Source organism: Zophobas morio, unplaced genomic scaffold (assembly GCF_036711695.1).
Source record: "Zophobas morio isolate AGI-343-1 ecotype UQ-CSIRO unplaced genomic scaffold, CSIRO_AGI_Zmor_V1 ptg000002l, whole genome shotgun sequence".
Classification (NCBI taxonomy): domain Eukaryota; kingdom Metazoa; phylum Arthropoda; class Insecta; order Coleoptera; family Tenebrionidae; genus Zophobas; species Zophobas morio.
In genome coordinates this window covers 13,557,422-13,575,298 of record NW_026972107.1, presented here as the reverse complement: position 1 = coordinate 13,575,298, position 17,877 = coordinate 13,557,422, and the positions used below count along the sequence as shown (strand labels likewise).

The 17,877-nt window shown below is 36.6% G+C and overlaps 5 protein-coding genes across 8 annotated transcripts; 3 read left to right on the top strand and 2 right to left on the bottom strand.

Annotated features, from left to right (window-relative positions):
• Positions 1 to 42: 42 nt before the first annotated feature.
• LOC135128026 (uncharacterized protein C7orf50) lies at positions 43 to 1,211 on the bottom strand. Its single transcript, XM_064054821.1, has one exon. The coding sequence runs from the start codon at positions 1,031 to 1,033 to the stop codon at positions 92 to 94; it is 942 nt and encodes a 313-aa protein (XP_063910891.1). The 5' UTR covers positions 1,034 to 1,211; the 3' UTR covers positions 43 to 91.
• A 146-nt stretch (positions 1,212 to 1,357) lies between these two features.
• Positions 1,358 to 3,489, top strand: LOC135128014 (uncharacterized). 2 transcript variants are annotated; one of them, XM_064054800.1, is made up of 5 exons: positions 1,358 to 1,505; positions 1,559 to 1,834; positions 1,886 to 1,978; positions 2,098 to 2,184; positions 2,239 to 3,489. In XM_064054800.1, the coding sequence occupies exons 2-5, from the start codon at positions 1,576 to 1,578 to the stop codon at positions 2,811 to 2,813; spliced, it is 1,014 nt and encodes a 337-aa protein (XP_063910870.1). In that variant the 5' UTR covers positions 1,358 to 1,505; positions 1,559 to 1,575; the 3' UTR covers positions 2,814 to 3,489. The 2 variants fall into 2 exon arrangements, with proteins under 2 accessions (XP_063910870.1, XP_063910879.1); XM_064054809.1 differs by having other exon boundaries at positions 1,358 to 1,834.
• Positions 3,490 to 4,280: 791 nt separating this feature from the next.
• LOC135145248 (26S proteasome non-ATPase regulatory subunit 10-like) lies at positions 4,281 to 5,348 on the top strand. Its single transcript, XM_064077393.1, has 3 exons — positions 4,281 to 4,626; positions 4,676 to 4,921; positions 4,976 to 5,348. Exons 1-3 carry the CDS (start codon positions 4,522 to 4,524, stop codon positions 5,306 to 5,308), a joined length of 684 nt encoding a protein of 227 aa, XP_063933463.1. The 5' UTR covers positions 4,281 to 4,521; the 3' UTR covers positions 5,309 to 5,348.
• Positions 5,349 to 6,481: 1,133 nt separating this feature from the next.
• Positions 6,482 to 17,860, bottom strand: LOC135127937 (titin). 3 transcript variants are annotated; one of them, XM_064054667.1, is made up of 5 exons: positions 17,712 to 17,860; positions 10,794 to 10,921; positions 7,325 to 10,683; positions 7,150 to 7,276; positions 6,482 to 7,106 (listed from the first exon to the last, which is right to left on the bottom strand). In XM_064054667.1, the coding sequence occupies exons 2-5, from the start codon at positions 10,899 to 10,901 to the stop codon at positions 7,041 to 7,043; spliced, it is 3,660 nt and encodes a 1,219-aa protein (XP_063910737.1). In that variant the 5' UTR covers positions 10,902 to 10,921; positions 17,712 to 17,860; the 3' UTR covers positions 6,482 to 7,040. The 3 variants fall into 3 exon arrangements, with proteins under 3 accessions (XP_063910737.1, XP_063910722.1, XP_063910729.1); XM_064054652.1 differs by lacking the exon at positions 17,712 to 17,860 and adding an exon at positions 15,559 to 15,668 and having other exon boundaries at positions 7,153 to 7,276; XM_064054659.1 differs by lacking the exon at positions 17,712 to 17,860 and adding an exon at positions 11,231 to 11,370 and having other exon boundaries at positions 10,794 to 10,983.
• On the top strand, positions 15,970 to 17,483 carry LOC135145160 (uncharacterized). Its single transcript, XM_064077297.1, has 3 exons — positions 15,970 to 16,472; positions 16,527 to 16,670; positions 16,923 to 17,483. The coding sequence occupies exons 1-3, from the start codon at positions 16,307 to 16,309 to the stop codon at positions 17,333 to 17,335; spliced, it is 723 nt and encodes a 240-aa protein (XP_063933367.1). The 5' UTR covers positions 15,970 to 16,306; the 3' UTR covers positions 17,336 to 17,483.
• Positions 17,861 to 17,877: the final 17 nt, after the last annotated feature.

Sequence of the window (17,877 nt, the reverse complement as noted above, 5' to 3'; positions counted from 1 at the left end):
GGGATCGTTGACTCGGGCATGTTTAAAAAAATCGACAATAAATAAATTAAAGTTTTTTTTTTGCAGCAAAAACTACACAAAATAAGAAACATTATTCTTGTAAATTTTGTATGATATCTCTGGCTCTTTCAACTTTAACTTGGGTTTCCTCCTCAGAATTTTCCGCTTCAATAATTTTCACAGCATCCTTTAATATTGAATCTCTCACTTTTCCCTTTGAATGGCTAAAATACTCAACCAGAGTTTCCCAAAATTCCTGTGGCACTTTTGAAGAATCATACATACTTTGTTGCAACCAAATTTGTCTTAATTTCTCAAACTTCCATTCACTTCTGCTGTGTTTCCACTTAGACAAATAATTTAAAGACTTTTGTTGCAACCCCAACTCAGCTTGCAACTTTTTATCTTGCAACAATTGGGCATATTTTTTTCGTTTTTGTGCTCTTATTGATTCTTTCTTCTTAGATTCAGAAGGCTCATTAGTATTTTCTTCTACCATATCAGTAGAACACTCAGCTTCATCTGAATTTTGTATTTTCCTTTTTTTTTTTGGCTTTTGTACTTCATCTTCGTTCTCCTGTTCTGTGTTTTCACTGATTTCTTGCTCCCTTTTTTTCTTTTTCTTCTTTTTTTTGCTAGAATGTTCCTCAGTAGTGTCATTGTTGTCGTTTTCAGTTGTGTGTTGATTATCACTTTCATTTTCATTGCTTACATGGACTTCTTCATCAATTCCATTATTCGTGGCAGACTTCTTTTTCTTTTTCCTTTTTCTATTTACGTGACTGTTTTCACCAGTGACGTCATTGTCAAAGGGTTCTGAACCATTTTCACGATTATGGTCAACTTCTTGGTCAACTTTTTTTACTTTCTTCGTTTTTTTCTTACTCTCTGTCTCATTGTTACTAGCATTTTCTTTCGCAAGTATTTGTTGCGCTACATGTTTGGGCACAACTTCTTCGTCAAAAGAAATTAGCTTTGAACTTTTTCCTTTCTTCTTTTTCTTATTCACTTTGTGCACATTTTCGTTTTCCATGTTTGAGGTTATGTCAGTTGTCAACACGTGTAGAGAAGACGCTAGACGCAGTAGTTACAATGAACTTCGAAGTAGATCTTGTGTTTATCCGTAGTCGAAATTATTTTTTCTTGCAAATAACTTTATTTTGGTGGTGGTGTTTGAGAAAAAAGGTTGTGACCATGCTGCGGCCACTTGGTTTACGTCATCAAAACAGTCCTCTAATTTTCCGGCCATTCACTAGAGGCGCCAGTGTCGAATTTTTAAAAATGGCGCTTATAACCACGTGTTTCTCAACCAATCACCAGTACTAGCTTATTACTACCACGTGCCGAATTCTCCATGCTCATTTCCTGAGCTCACTTTTATTTGAAATCTCGAGTTCTGAGGTTGTGTTCACGTGAGTGTTCTGTGGTGTTCATTGTGTTTATTTATTTATTTATTTATCTACAAATTTGCGATAAATAATTTTATCATTCCGTGTGGGAATTAGGTGAGTTGTGATTATTTATTTGAAAAGTAATTTAAAAGTGTATTTGTTTCCAGTTTTACTACGTATTATTATGTATAATAAAAGCCGTAAGTGTTGTGTACCTGGATGCAGATTTGAAGGTACTGAACGTTTTCGTTTGCCAAATCCTCGCAAGGAGGAAGCAATGTTACGAACATGGATCAGCATTATCGGCGGCGATCTTTTGCAAATGTCGTTGGAAGATATTTACAACAAGAAAAGAATTTGTAAGTGTCATTTTACTGACAATTATTTTAATCCAGGGTGCAAGGGTCTTTTACGAACAGCTGTACCAACTTTGTATGTCCCAAGTAAGTATTACTACATTTAAAAAAACATTCTTAACTATTCCGTTATTGTAGTGTGCATGAAAGACACCGAAAAACGTACTTTTGATGATGCCTTTGTGGAAGAATCATCATTTTCCGTGTGTACTCCTTCAGCAAAGAAAATTGGTAAGATACTATAGATGTCAATGAAATAGTTAATGTTAACTTTACAACATTAATAACAACAATTTATCACTGATCACCATAATAGTAACTCCTACTTAATAATTACTGCTTTATTCCAGCTACCGATGTTACAGTGGACATTGTAGATCCTAATTTGGAAAATGCTGCTGTAGATATGTCCCCTGTCCCCACAACTCCCACAAAAAGTAAGTGAATCAAATAACTTTATTCTTCTGTATTATGATTTTTATTTTCATTAGATCAAGAATTGCAAGGCTTGTTGAAAAGTGTCGGTGTTAATAAAGCTATTCATTTGACACCAAAAGCATCAACTTTGTACCAGGCAGCTACATCGTTGAAGAGAAAAGTACAATATTTGCACAAAAAATGCAGGGGTTTCAAAAGCAGGCTAGCAGCAGCTACAAAGCTTTCAGAAAGTGAAGCTTTTCAAAGAGTTGCTAGCAATATGTCGGTAGCTGCAAAATTATTTACCAACCTGCAGATGAGAGAAACTCACAAAAAATCCAGGGGAAGGCGATTTAGTCTCGAGGAAAAAATTTTATCACTGACAATGTATAAACAAAGTCCTAAGGCATATCGTTTATTGCAGAAGCTGTTTACCTTACCAGCAAGAAAAACATTAACTTCTTTATTACAAAAAGTTGTTTTGAATACAGGATTGAACATGGGATTGTTCAAAAACTTAAAGACCAAGGTAGAAAGAATCCCATTAAATCAAAGATATTGCTCACTGATTTTTGATGAAATGAGCATTATGCCATCACTGCAATATGATGAACATCAAGATAGAATCATTGGCTTCCAAGACAAATAAAGCGAGCAGCTCTAAAACGTCGCTTGAAGTATTTCAGTTATAAATCAAAAATACACTACAAGAGGTAGATTCTTTTAATTTAATTTTAGTGTGTTTATTACAAATATCGGTTTTCTGACACAACACCTTATTCTGTTTCTATGGAGCATTTGAGTTCACTATTTTTGACCTATTTAATATACGCTTTTTCTGTAAAATACCTACCAACAGTTTTTTAAATGATATTTTATTCAACATTTTTATTAATTTTTAATCATAAAAATTAAACATGCATTGGTTAAATTGAAGATTTTTTATTCAGTCAGGCTCATTATTACACGTGGACCCCCTTGCATATTTGATGTGCTATCAAATTGTTTAGAATACCTACTTGTTTTTAATGCCTATATAAATTGAAAACATGATGGATTAGTGTGTCCTGAACCGTACTTTCTTAATACTGAAAACAAATTTTCGAGAGGATCTTGATTCAATATTCTTGTTTGCAAAACTTCACGAGTCGTCCAAATAAGTCTAATTCCACGAATGATATTCAACAAAATCTTCTTTAAAAGGCATAGTTGTTTTAAACTGATTGCGTAGTTATTTTTTCATTTTATCCCAAAATTCAAAATGAGAAGATTTCTTAGTTAAATTACATATTGACTGGATTACAATGATTTTTGCACAATAGTTAATAATTCAGACTTTTTTGTTGAGACCTTATGTTTTATTAAAAAAGATAATAACTTTGCAGTTAGATCTATTATCTTCATTACTTTGTATTTGACTAGTGGGACTGGATCAGTATCGAAGAATTTTAATTTATTATTACTAATATTACAAGTGTAAGGTTCTCTTATGCATTGCGAAAATTATATATATATATGTATAGTATATAGATTTTATATATATATAGATTGTAATTAAATATTTCGTAAGATTAATTTACTTTTACAATAGTGTATTTGAATTGTCTCTCTCTTTTTTCCACATCATTATTTGTTCATGAAATTTATTATAATTATATAATAGTAGTTATTATAGTAATTATTGTAAAGAATTGTTACAATAGTATGACATATTATTTTTATTTGTGGTAAGTCTGGTTTATAATAAAATTGTTTTAATAGAAATGTTGTTTTAATGTCATCGATTTACTTCCATGTTATCGGTATCTATTAAAATGGGTTCTCACGTTTGGCGCTTATGGATTGTCAATACATTTTCAGAATATATCTGTGTTGTTAGAGACAAATTAAGAAAAGATTTAAAATTTCATTACAATAACAACAAGTGTGTTAATAACGGAGATATTATATTTTGAAAATGTATTGACAATCTATAAGCACCAAACCTGAGAACTCGCCTAACAGTGACTGCTGAAATATTTTAAATCCAGCCATTTCGCGCGTTTTGTAAATAATTTTGCGGCCAGCTGCAAGGGGTCGCTGCTAACGCTCTGTTTCAAAATTAATCAAGGAAGTACGCCATCTATAATACCCCTCCCTTATCTATGGTTGTGACTTACCACAGTCAAAAATAACCCTGTGTCTGTTCTTTTTTAGAATTGCAAACACCCAGTACGTCGTAATAAAGTTTTTAAGTGAGCAGTGTTGTGTAAATAAATAAACAATCTGGGAAGTTTTGTTTGGTGAATAGCCGATTTCCTTCCTGAATAAAGCCGATTCAGATTTTGTTTATTGTTGCTAGAAATTATTGAGTTATAATGGCAAGACCCAACACAATTTATGAATCAGCCCATAAAGGAGATTTTGATTTAATCAAAAGTCGACTGGATGAAGATCCTTCACTCTTAACCAAAGAAGATGAAGTAAGTAAACAATTAAGTTACGTTATTTTGCGTAATAAATGTATTATAGAACAAACGAATTTTACTGCATTGGTGCTCAGTTGGTGGTAATTTTAAACTTGCTACACATTTAGTCGAGTTGGGTTCCCCCATAGACCCTAGAGATGACACTGACACCACTCCATTAATTCTAGCAAGTTCTGCTGGACATCTAGAAATCGTTAGTCTCTTATTAGAAAAGGGAGCAAATGTAAACCAACAATCATCTGATGGTCATTCAGCACTTCAATATGCTGCTTCAAAAGCTTGGTTGTCGGTATGATTCAATCAATACCTTTTCATTCTAATTTTCTAACGTAATTTTTGGCAGATCTGCGTTAAATTAATCGATTACAACGCCAACGTTAACATTAGTGATAAACGAGGGGCGACTCCTCTGCATCGTGCAGCTTCAAAGGGTAATTTAGAAATAGTTAGACTGTTAATTCAAAAAGGGGACCACCTTAAAGTAAACGCACGCGACGCCTACGGCTGTACCCCACTCCACTTAGCCTGTGAGGAAGATAGACAGGATGTTGCTAAATTACTAGTTCAGAATGGAGGAGACCTAGAAACTAAAAATAGGGATGGACAAACACCACTAGAATTGTGTACAATGCATTTGAGAAAAGCCCTTGAAGTTATAAAGTCAAAAACTCGTTAGAGTATTTTTTTAGTTTGAATAAATTTTATAAAAACCGTTATCTTGTGTAATTTCGTTCTCACCCTCATGACTCAGCAGTTTCTCTTTTTTAGAGCTTCGGTAAATATGGTGCATGTTATTTATTTTATGTAGGACGCGCACTGATAAAGTCCTGCCAATCATGCCATTATGCCCACAAACGTGAGAGGACATAAAGAATTGAAAGTAAATATTTCCGTTACATGACAGAAAATTTGCAAGTCATTGATCTTGTTCAGTTGGTGTAAATCTGGTAGTCATTATTTATTTGTCATAGCGTACAATATCAAATTGTGATGTGTCAGCATTACCTGAAAATGCTATTAATTTTAGTTTCTCATGAAGTGACATCAACGTTTTATTGCTTGAATTTTAAGTGCACATCCTACTTAGGGTTATTAGTGTGCACAAAATAAATGCATTTTATCAGTTTTTAATATGAATAATATTAATTAATTCAGATGAAATTTACTGCCTTTATTTAGTCGCTTTTAAAAATTATTTGTTATATTATTAATATATATATAATTAGTGTTACAGTATATACAGATATTAAACTTCATCTGTTTATTTCCGCCAAAGAACTGATGACGTCATCTCAAAAATATTTTATGTAGAATTGTCGTGGATTTATTTTATTTTTAGAATTGTTTTACATAAATAGTGTTTAAAAATGTATTGTTCCACTTATTTTGTTGATTGTCCTAGAAACAGCTTATCCAATTTTCTTGAAATTCTGAGAACAGAGTTACGTTATGATTAGAATTAGATTATATTAGGTACATATTAAAATTCATTTATCATTATCAAAAACGGGCTGACGCTTTATAAATAAATTGAAATTCCGAAAGTATTAAAACTCGCCTTTAAAAAATATTACCAAAAATTAAATAATTACTGAAAAATTAATTGTTTATGGAAATAGTTGTTTTAAGATCTGGTTTATAGACGAATTTAATTTAAATATGTAATTAATCAATCAATCACGTGTTCAAACTCAACCAGTGAGATGTTCGCGTTCACGAGTAAATCGCACTATAAATTTAAATTTGAATGAAACATTTAATTCACGTTAAAATTATAAGGTTGCAGTTTAGCTTCAAATACAGGCAAAAATGTTGAGGATAAAATTCTATAAGACTACTTAAACACGGATATTTTATTACTGAACATTACTGTACAATAGTATTTCGTGACTTAATAAGTATCAACATTATTTATAAACAAGCAAAATATGATAATAATCACTGTCAACATGAAACAATAATGTAACAGGAAAATGATATTTACGTCATATTTTGGTGATACCTATCGTGGCAAAAATGGTATAAAAGAATAAATTACGGATTCTGTAAGTACATCGTTTTTTGTAGAATATAGAAAACCACGGTGATATTAATGTAAACAATTGCTTATAACAATAATATCGAAGCTAAATTTTAAGAAGGTAACAAGAAATACAGTAATAACAGTATGGTAGTAACATTTGGACAAGAGATAGGCCTACGTACACACATACAAAGGCTTGTTATTGTTGAGGATTGGGCGCCATGTTGAAATTGTTCATTTCTAAAATGGTAACATCAAAATTTTAATAAAAGGTCACATTTTTTTTGTAATTTTTTGATGTTTCTTATATAACACTGCTTGCTTCGATTGGAAATGATTTCTTAAACAAAATACGAAAACTATAACTAATTTCTCATTATTTATCCTAATAAGGTTTAAGACTTTTGGGAAAGGCATTTGGCGATCCGGAATCAGGTGATTCAGGTTCATCCTGAAAATAACGTTGGAGCTTTAAAAGTACATGCGTTATTTACTACCTGGGATATAATGCTAGATCTGTTGCTGGACATTCCTAAATCGCTCGTAAATGGAGTTCTCAGCTTAACAACACCGTTCGCTTCCGGAGGTTCAATAGCTGTACTTAAATCTACTGAAGAATCACTGAAAAAAGACGGTTCAATAGCGACCCACTAAGTTAGTAACACCCACCTTACTATGCTTCTACGATCAGCAATAGCAGCATCTAATTTGAGTCGATCAACCGCTACTTCCGTGACGGCCTTCTCATCGTCCATTTGTTCGTCTTCTAACAAAGGCAGTTCATCCTCTTGCACGTTACCACCGCTCCCTTTTTCCCTCTTCTCTCTTTCTCTAGCCGTGATTTCGTGACACTCGCATTTACACTCTTCTGGATTCACGTAATTATATACAACGTTGTCTTGGAGCACCGAATCCGGCACATCGATGTGTCCCCTCGAGGGCAAAGTTTGTATCCTTTTGGGAGGTTTCCTGCGTTCTGGAATCTCCTCGAAATTAATCCACTCTTTCTGTATCCCTTTGGGAGGAAGCGGCGGCGGAGTTTCACTCTCTTGCGTCAAAGAAGACCTCCGACCAGACGTGCTGATGCCCTTCTCCGCAAACTCAAACCAATTTGTATTGCTAGGTTTCCTGGGCGACTTGGCAGGCTTATCCATAGACTCGTGCTTCGGTAACGAAATCTTCAACTTCTCTATCGTTTTCGTGACGGTTTCCGTGTTGAAATTCCCCATTACCTCTTCGCAGTATTCCTCCAAGCAGCTGGGATTGATCGGAGTGGTGGATCGCGGCCGCTCAATTGGATACGTCTTCATTTCGAAAGTGGATCGTTGTTTCACTGGCACGATAGGAACGGCTGCTGATCTCTCCTGAGGAAGCGTGGTAGGTATGTACGGGAGCTCATCTTCGTACGAGTCCTGTTGCACAACCAGACCTTTACGCTCAGGTTCCAGAAAATCTAAATCTAGCTTCAACTCCAAGTCTTTCCTGCTTTTGGCAAAATCCAACTCTGAGTCCCGTTCGGACCCCGACGAGTATCGATCGTCCTCTGCTGTCGAACTTATGGTCGAAATTCTATTATTGCTTCTTTTTGGGTCGGCTCGAGGTTCTCTTTTACTCTCGACGGCGTTTTCGGGAACCTTGGGAACGACACTCGGAGGAGTTATAGCTTTCTGCGGAGGCGTGACCGGTTTTTGAGTAGGAGTGACGGCTTTCGGGGGAGGCGTCACGGCTTTTGATGGAGGAGTCACCGCTTTCGGCGGAGGCGTCGGCGCTTTCGAAGGAGGAGTGGCTGCTTTTTGAGGAGGGGTCACCGCTTTGGGAGGAGGGGCGACTTTTTCGTCGTTACTCGGAGCGTGAGGTTTCTGCTTGTCTTTGGGCAACTTGGTTGAGAAAATTTCGTTATTACTTCCTAATTTCGTTGAAAAAACTACGTTTTCGCTACTTGTACTACTTTGTCTTTTTGTTAGTTCGGGTTTGGAACTGTGCACCTTGGTTGTATTGCTTTCTATTTCTTTGGGAACCGATTCTACGATGGCTTCGACGTTTCTACAAACTTCTATAACAGTTTCTTGAGAATCTTGACTGGAAGTTTTCAAGTCTTGTAAAATGCTGCGGTCTTCGTAGTGAGTGGGAGAGTGCAGCGGAATACGAATGCTATCACCTTCTAATGGAGTTTCGTAATATTTCTTTTTGGAACTATCGTTAAATTTAAATTCTACTTTGGCAATACCTTCGATACTTGGTAGAACTTCGCTCGAACTTGTACTTTCGTGTTCAGCTTTGGATTTGTTGTCACCTTTCTTTGATTTAAATCTAGAGAATACTGATTTCTGTTTATGTTTGCTATCTATGCTTTCGGTCGATGACGGTGCTGTGGATAGTGTCGCCGATTTGTCTCGCTCTCTACTTTTCGAACGACTTCTACTACGTTCTCGTAAACTATCGCTAGCTTCTCTTAAAATACCCGTGATTGTGTTTTTTCTTCTACAGCCTGGAACCGTCGGAGATTCCGGGCTAAGTATGGTTTCTTTGCTTCGAAAAAGGGAAGCGAATGAACTTTTTCGTGACAGAGACGGTGACGGTGTTTTGCTACCGATGTTGTCTTTTAAGAAAGTTTGTCTTGGCAACTTCGGACTAGCGCTAGGTGTACTTGAAAGACTTATACCTGGCTCCACTTTAGGAGGAGGTTCTTCTTTTTGTATGGCAATGATTTCGCTGAGGTTTTGTGACGTTTTTCTAGACAAGTTCAACGTGTCCGGCTTCTGCATGCTGAATTCTGGCGTGGAACCCGAAGATTCTTCTTCCTCTTGATTGTACATGTAGTCGGGTTTTAGCTTTATTCGTATGTATTTAGGCTGATCTTCCTTTTTCACGGTGACAGGTGACGGAGTTGCTGACTTTGCCTTCGGTTTCGTGGTGACCTGATTCGTTTTCGATTGGATAGTTGCGGATTTAACCTCCCGAACTTTCGTCTTTGTGGTTGGGTTGGTGGTTGATTTGGTAGCAGCGCCTTCGCCGTCTTTATCTATAGGTAAAGGACCCTTTAAAGGTATATATATGTATTCTACGCCACTTTTCGACACAAATTTCCTAGGTAACTTGGGTGTATTATTGCTAATCCCGGATTGCGGTTCGTCTACTTTAATGGTAATATCACTTTTAACACTTTGTACACGTTTTTCTATCTTCCGGACTGGCTTCTCCGGAGGTAGCTTTTCGGCAACCGATATCCCCTCGGCCAAGACCGCCTGCGTAGGGTCTTGCTTCCTCGCTAGTAATACTTTCTCGAGGACTTCCGCCTCCATTTTGGTCCCAGTTTGCTCTGTGCTTGTCGCGGGCGCCCCTTCCGGCGGCTTAGTCCCACAGAACGACGTTTCTAGTAACATTTTATGCGGCGAAGGAGACCTCGACAGCCCCGATTGGCCTGAGATAACAGAAAGATGACTAGCGTTAGACAACCTGCTGTGTCCCGATCCTTGACTTCCGATACTAGACAAACGTGACGTTCTACCCGATATGCAAAGCAGTCCCAACTCGGAACTCTGTGAATCTTTTCTCTGATGGTGCGAGTCATCGTGCAAGCATGATGGTGACTGTGGGCGCGTTTTACCTTTTTTCTTGACCTCTTGCGGGTCTTGGAAGTCGAGCTCTTCGGTGGAGGACCGCAGGTCGAGCGCGCCCTCCTCGCGGAAGCCCAACCCCAGCTTCGCCGTGGCGGGGTCGTGGGTCTCGAAGAGCTCGCGCTCCGGCGTGCTGTCCCGGCTGTCGTGGTGCGAGGAGCTGCTGGCCCGCGAGATGTCGATCCTGGGGGTGTTCGGCACGAGGCCCAGCTTGGCCTGGGGGCTGGGCAAGGGCATGACCGCGTTCGGCGGCGTGAGCGTCGCCGCCCCCACGAGGCTGATCCCGGTGTAGATGAACGGGGGATGGTCCACGGACGCGGGCGTGTTGCTGGGTGTGGGGGTGGCGTCCTCGCGGATGCCCGGCAGCCGCACCACCGATCCCGCAGGGTTCTTGTCCTCGGGGCTCTCCAGCTGCAAGAGGCCGAGTTAGACGGGGGCACAGCGCCGGAGGCGACAATATATGCGAAGCGGGGGCATGCCGGGGTGGGGTGTCGAGGGCTAGGCTACTTGGTGATACGTACACGGGATCTCACCTCGTCAGAGAGGTCCTCGAAAGAGGCGAAGGGTGCAGGTCCCATGCGCTTCTGACGTCGATTTGCTACGCCAGAGGTACTTCCAGGCACCGACATGTCGACTACTACTGGGTTTACTGGCAAGCAACAAATGGATTACTAGGTGGCGACGTGTCTTCGGGTTAACGCCGAAACATGACTAAAATGTACAACGTTTTAACGACGAAAAATGTTTACAAGAATAACTACATAGAGAGAAGTGACCAACAACTACCACCAAACGTAAACTGGGTAAGTAGGTGAGTTTTTGAATAAAACTATTAATAAAATCAATAATTCGATCTGCTTTTGATTCAAAAGTGGGTAAATCTACCTCGTCGTGGCCACAAAGTGAACAGGACTGCAGCTGTGGTCACACTAACTTGAATGTAGTTTAAATAAATTACCTGATTGTTTAATGACAAGAGACACCTCGGTGTTTTACATTTTTATTAATTATACAACACTTCGCGTGGCATCACTTAATTTTTTCTACATCGTCCACTAGGTAGCGTGCAGAATAAACATTTCGATAAAAAAATACATCATTTCTATAAACAGACAAATAAAAATTTTATATTTAACATGATAACGAATACTACTTGTAGGGTAGTACTACAACGTCGATTTTCAGGCGCCGCGACGGATTTTTTTGGTGGGGGAATGCAGTTTCATACGTCACCGATAGGGTGCGCCTAATTGTATAACACAGGGTGGATCAATATTTTCAATTGGTCATTGACTTGGGAAAATATTGTTAAGGTATTTCATGAAGAGAAGCTACACAAATGTTTTTTAGGTCATAGTTTGCATCTTTTAATCAATAAATGTTAATAATACCTGCGATTTTTACAAGAGAAATTACTTCGTTGCAGTTAATTTAAATGCACGAGATATAAATAACAACCGGAGTAACTATTTTTATTGCATACTCGCAATGGAATTAAAAATAAATGCTTTCATTATTTAATCCATTGATTAAATGTACTTGTTGTGGGTGCGAACGGAACGAGATACGGATGTGGAGAATAAATTTATTAAATGGAAACCCGGCTGGTGGTGGTTAGTTCAAATGTAAGCGGTATCTCGTGACCCAGTTCGGCATTATATTTTTACAAAAAAAAATTGCACTGCTGGTTATTTGATGGATTGGAAATACATTGAGCTATTAATCAAACTGTGGTAGTTTGAAAACATTAATCGGGTAGTTGTTGTTCAAACAAAAGTGGCTGCCGCTTTTTATTTACCTTTTATTTTAATCTTATCGACCATTAAAACGTTTTGTTTAACTAATCAATAGTATGCTCCCTACCAATCAAAAAAGTATTTTAATGACTTCCTGAAACAGTTGGTGGAGAAAAATTAATTTCGAAATGGGTAACGCAACATTTTGTTAGCAACGTACACCATTAGAACAGTGCGGTACGCAGAATTAATATTTTAATTTTGTTAAAAGGCAAAAATCTGGTGTGCTTTGATTTTGACAGTAATAATTTTTAACAAATATAACAATTTGTACGCAATTCCGCGCTAAAAATTTTGATTTATTGCAATTATGACATTTGTTGAATATGGAAAAACTACAGAAAATGTAAAAGACATCAAAAATTAGATAAAAAAAAACCACGAGATTTAGTGAAAATACACAGAGCGTTGAATTAAGACCATATTTTCCAGTGTCTGATTAAATTTTCTTCTTTTTATTTATCGAGCGTCTGCGTACGCTATTGTATAGTAATCGGGCCCATCGGGCGACTAGCTGCTTTTATGTTTCTCGACGTTTCATGACCCCTAGAGTACGAAAACATAGGTCTTGTTTCCGTCTGTCGCCTGCCGTTTGCCCGCGTCTGTGTCGATTTTTATTAAAGAGATAATCATCTGCCAGAACTACAAGAACGATCGTTGCCAAATTTTCAATGTATAATTGAAAACATCGTGTAGATGGTAAAACGTCAACAATTTATCTGATCATCCCTACCAACAATGATATGACATCATCTCCAACTTTTACAATAGTACATGTTATTTAAATTTTCTAAAATAACATACTCCTCCACTTGTAGTTTATGAATCCGTGTTGAGTTTTTACCCCAGGCATCCAGATTTTTGTAAAAAAATCAAATGTGTATAACAACATTTTGAAATTTAACTTTGAAATTGCAAAACCGAATGCTCTGAAATCTTGCAAACGTTTTAAGGTTATTGGAAACATGGTCGTTAATAAAAATTTATCCGTTTACGAGCCCCCTAAAAACTGACGACGTCATCTCAAAATTTTGTCAAATAAATCTATCTAAAATGTGCAAATTATGATGAGTCTATACTTGTGAATTATCATTCCATTTATACTTTTTATAATTGCTTATATAGGCGACTCAAAAAATTAATGAATAAGTCAAGTTTCATCGATCAAATTAGAAACTGCAAAACCGTATGCTTTGAAATTTTGTAGACGTTTTAAAGTTATCGTAAGCATGGTAAATTTGTGATCAAAATACAATATAACTTTCTCCTATAGTCTTATAAGATAAGCAAACAATAGCTCCGCCCACGTCTCCCTCTTCATTCTAGTTGCTACTGTTAATATTGTTCAGTCTTATCATCGCAAGTGGTAGCCCCGTAGTATTTTCTTAGAGAGTATATCACTTGCTAAAATCAGCCTTAATCGATCTTAACAAGTTCTAGCCCCGCCCACCCTCCCACTTCTCATTTTAGCGAATAATTTTATTTCTGTACAAGATCCACCTTTCATTCAGAACAGATAAAATTAATTACCGGAATGGAGGCGGGTGAGTGGGAGTCGCAAATCAAATTTTATAATTTTTCTGTGAAACTGGATTTGTTTGATTGTACTTCAGGTAACTTTAGACCAATATTTTTTATTGTTGTGAACAATTTTATAATATAAAAAATGGTCGAAGGTTATTTCGACAGAACTTCACTCGATCCTGAAGTACAATAAAATATATCCAGCTTTTTCGAAAAATGATAAAATTGGTTTCGCGAATTTTATTTTTTTTATTTTAACCTCGATAAGTTACAGTAATATATATTTCGGACATGTTACCAATTTGAATAGGGCAGTGTAATACTAATAATAACAATATTGTATTTTCAAATTTTCGGGAAAATACAGTGATTTAATCAATAAAATATGTAAATTAACTCATTAATTTTTTTAATCACCCTGTATTAAGCAATTCTAAAAAATATGAAGGCAAAAGTACAGACTCACCATATTTTGCACATTTTCGATAGGATCTATTCGGCAAAATTTTGGGATGACGTTGTCAATGTTTTTGGGGGGGGGATAAACAGATATATTTTTATTAAAAATTTACCATGCTTACGACACTTTTAAAACGTCTGCAAAAATTTCGAAACATTCGGTTTTTGCAAATTCAAAATTAATTTGCAAAATGTTATACAATTTGGATTTTTTTGTCCAAAAATCTGGAAGCCTAGGGTAAAAACTCATCACGGGTAGGACTATTTTATTTTATACAATTTAAAATCCATTTGCTATGTACAATTTTGGGGGGACGTCATCACATTATTGATGGGGATGATTAGACAAAGTTTGGTTAACTTTTGCCATTCACATAATATTTACAATAAACATATACAATTTGACAACAATTGGTCTGGTAGTTTCGGAGATTATGTGTCTAACAAAAGTTGACACAGACGGCGGATAGACAGACGGGTGGAAACGGGAGACCTATATTTTCGTACTCTAGATGTCATGACACTTCCAGAAAATATAAAAGCGGTCAGTCGCCCGATGGACTCGTTTACAATACTTCCTTATCGTACGTTCGAGAAGTAAAAAGCAAAATTTTGCAGTGACGCAATTAAGTTCTTGAAGGAAAAAAAATTTTTGATTAGTGATTCACTATGCTTAAAATATTTGTAAAATTTCGAAGCATTCTGGTTTTGTAGTTCCTGAATTAAATTGTTAAATAATTTTAATTTTTTTCCAAAAATCTAAATGTCTAATAAACTACAAGTAAAAAGTTTATTATTTTGTAAAATTGAAACAAAATTTACTTTGAAAAATTTTGAGATGACGTCATCAACTTTTTGCCTGGGAAGGTTAGACAAATTTTAGTTTACGGTTTACCATATACAGTCTACAATTATTATTATTATTACTAAAACACGAGTTTGATCTTTGACATTTGTTTGATATCTGTATAAATAAATGCAAAAAACTTTGATTTGCGTAAAACACTAGTGCAGTGATATAACTTGTCCCACTCGTTCGATAATCAAATATTATATCACGTTGGAAGCCGCATGTTTGAACATTTTTGGTAGATTTTAAAACATTTTACATTGCTGTTGCAGAGTGTCAACATTACCAAGGCCAGCTTGTCATTTTTGTGTTAGCCCCGTATCGTATGTAGCGCCGCATACCGTGGCATTCCCGTTTTATAGGTAAATAATGACCCTGTTTGTATGTACCTGGGTGCGTCACCTACGGCCGTTTACGTTCGGCAAATATAATAAAAGTGTTTGTAAAAGCAGTAAAGTCTCCATGTTTTCGCAGGCCGGGCTGCTGAATAATAAATTAAATAGACCAGATTTACGACTTCTTATAATTTCGAAATTTCGGCAGCTACCGAAGCAAAAATAGCACTGGATTTTTAAGGTCACTAAAAAAAAACTGAGCTCTATTTTTTGCAACACTTAGTCGCGAAAATATAAAGGGGAATTTCCAAGCACTACTTACATTGTTTGAAATTTGCGCCTGCATGTTTCCACAAGTGTTTGTAAACCTCATTCGAATCTTTTTTCATTCATGGTTCTATCGCATCCTTGAAAAACAGACAACTCGTAAAATAAATTCGAGCGGTAAAATATACAAACACTTTTGCACGGGTGGAGCGTATCACTCACGGAGGATTTTATTATATCGGTATATTGGCTAGTAAGCAACACATGGAATTTCTTCTTAACATGTAAACTCGATTTATTTGATTTACTATTCACTTATTCAGCATCCTGGGTTCGGTTGCCAGACTGCTAAATTTCAAAAGCGGGACAATCAATAAGAAAAATACTGCTTGAAAAACGGGGCTGCGTACAAAAGCCCCCGATTTCTTTACAAGCACCTTAATACCAGTTAAGTGCAACGCTAAGTTGAAAAGTTGAAAAAAATAGTCTTGAACACATTTTTTAGGAAACATTTTCTTTTATAATTTAAACTTTTCATTGGGTACAAACTAGTAATTTGTGATTAAAGGCGGCTAATGCAAATTTTAGGTCAAATAACGACCACGTAAAACCGTTTGAGAATCTCTGTCCTCATGTACCACGTCGCCTAACCAATCCGGTTGCTAGAGCGACACGTCGTCGACCTTCGGACGACACAGGACAAAGATTAGTGTCGTTCGCTACATTATCGCGTTGCAGCGAGTCACGTACAGACGGGAATTGCGCCGACAAACGCAAAAATTCGGTCAAAACGCTCACAAACCATGCAACATAAAATCTCAGACGACATCGGCAACAACTTCAACGAAAAACTCGTCGAACTAGTTGGCAGACACAAAATCCTGTACGACTCGACGGCTGATGGCTATTCGAATTTTCAGTTGCAGGACGAAATGTGGCGGAAAATTGCGAACGAGTTAAACGAGGATGGTAATAAAAGTAAAAATAAACCTTTCGATTTATACTTTGATGTGTTAAATTTAGTTGCAGCGTGTAAACTGAAGTGGAAAAATATCAGGTCGTGTTACACGCGGTATTTGCGACAGATCGCTTCCCAGAACTGCAAGATCACACGCACTTATTATTTGGCCAAACACTTGAGATTCCTGCTGCCCTTTTGCAAGCCCAGTGAGTGAACTCAGGCGGAAACCACGTACCTATGGAATAAAATCGATGATTTAAGAATCCAACAAGTTGATTCCATTTTAAAAAATGCGTGTGACGTGACAAATATTCATGACGTCATAATAAATAACAGCGACAAAAACACTATTAAGAAAACTAACTCCATTAGTAAATTGTTGATTTTATTTCATAAGTAGTTTTCACGCTGTACCCTTATGATAACACACTATGTTACACTTATGAAAATCTTTCTAGACACTAGACAAACGGTTGAGCTATACTCACAAGAAGATATCACTAATGCGGTAATACAACATGAAAATCAGGAATTCGACGCACTTGAAGCCATCACTAAGTGTGAGCCAAACGATGAAGACGAAGCTAGTGGAAATATGGAATTGGACGCGAATTCGGACGAAGACAACTTACTAGAGAAACGACTAATCAACGAAGAAGTACACACAAACAAACGACAAACATGGGAAACAAATAGCGTCTACGAAATATGTAAAAAGAACAAAGTTTGTGAAAATACTGATGAAGCAGAACTAAATTTCTTCAGAAGTTTATTGCCTGACATTCGTAAAATGAATGGAAAACAACGAAACCAGTTAAAAATTGCGGTATTAAATGCCATAGACACTATTTTGTACAGTGATGACGCCTAACTAGGAAAATCGTTTGTTTTTCCGAAAAACTTTTTTTTTTGTAATACCTACTTATTTTAGCTTGCACCTGTTGTTTTCCTTTTCACGTGGCTGATAATAGATTATGTAAATCGAATTCTTAAAATAAACCTTTTTCGAGTTTAGTAAACTGGTTACGGAATTTCATTTCCAAAGATTAACAAAGCACTCGTCAGGTGATGTAATGAAAATTGATTAACTTGCACAACCTCCGCTCTATAAATACATCAGTCCCAACTGCTTTACAGTTGGCTTAGGTTTTGTTGTTGTGTGACATTTGTCTAAACTTAGTTGTTAAAATGAGCTTTATTGTGCAAAGGAAAATTAACTTTTAACACTGACAAAAAAATATACTCACATGACCTGAAACTTGGATGATGTTAGTGGTCACTGTACCTTAGTCATTCTTTCAATATGCAGAAATAGCAACATTTTTGAAATTCTGGCAATGTTGCTACTGGTTACCATAACGTTTACAAGCTAGGGAAAATATTTACCAAAACTAACCTCTCGGTCCGTATAAA

Coding starts and splice junctions, on each gene's coding strand:
- LOC135128026 (XM_064054821.1), bottom strand. CDS start 1,033: ATGGAAAACGAAAATGTGCACAAAGTGAATAAGAAAAAGAAGAAAGGA.
- LOC135128014 (XM_064054800.1), top strand. CDS start 1,576: ATGTATAATAAAAGCCGTAAGTGTTGTGTACCTGGATGCAGATTTGAA. Junction 1,979..2,097: donor TCCTTCAGCAAAGAAAATTG/GTAAGATACTAT, acceptor GCTTTATTCCAG/CTACCGATGTTACAGTGGAC. Junction 2,185..2,238: donor CCCCACAACTCCCACAAAAA/GTAAGTGAATCA, acceptor TATTTTCATTAG/ATCAAGAATTGCAAGGCTTG.
- LOC135145248 (XM_064077393.1), top strand. CDS start 4,522: ATGGCAAGACCCAACACAATTTATGAATCAGCCCATAAAGGAGATTTT. Junction 4,627..4,675: donor TCTTAACCAAAGAAGATGAA/GTAAGTAAACAA, acceptor AATGTATTATAG/AACAAACGAATTTTACTGCA. Junction 4,922..4,975: donor CTTCAAAAGCTTGGTTGTCG/GTATGATTCAAT, acceptor AATTTTTGGCAG/ATCTGCGTTAAATTAATCGA.
- LOC135127937 (XM_064054652.1), bottom strand. CDS start 15,625: ATGAAAAAAGATTCGAATGAGGTTTACAAACACTTGTGGAAACATGCA. Junction 10,684..10,793: donor CTGACGAGGTGAGATCCCGT/GTACGTATCACC, acceptor GGCCTCTTGCAG/CTGGAGAGCCCCGAGGACAA. Junction 7,277..7,324: donor GATCGTAGAAGCATAGTAAG/GTGGGTGTTACT, acceptor GTCTTTTTTCAG/TGATTCTTCAGTAGATTTAA.
- LOC135145160 (XM_064077297.1), top strand. CDS start 16,307: ATGCAACATAAAATCTCAGACGACATCGGCAACAACTTCAACGAAAAA. Junction 16,473..16,526: donor GAACGAGTTAAACGAGGATG/GTAATAAAAGTA, acceptor TGTTAAATTTAG/TTGCAGCGTGTAAACTGAAG. Junction 16,671..16,922: donor GCTGCCCTTTTGCAAGCCCA/GTGAGTGAACTC, acceptor AAATCTTTCTAG/ACACTAGACAAACGGTTGAG.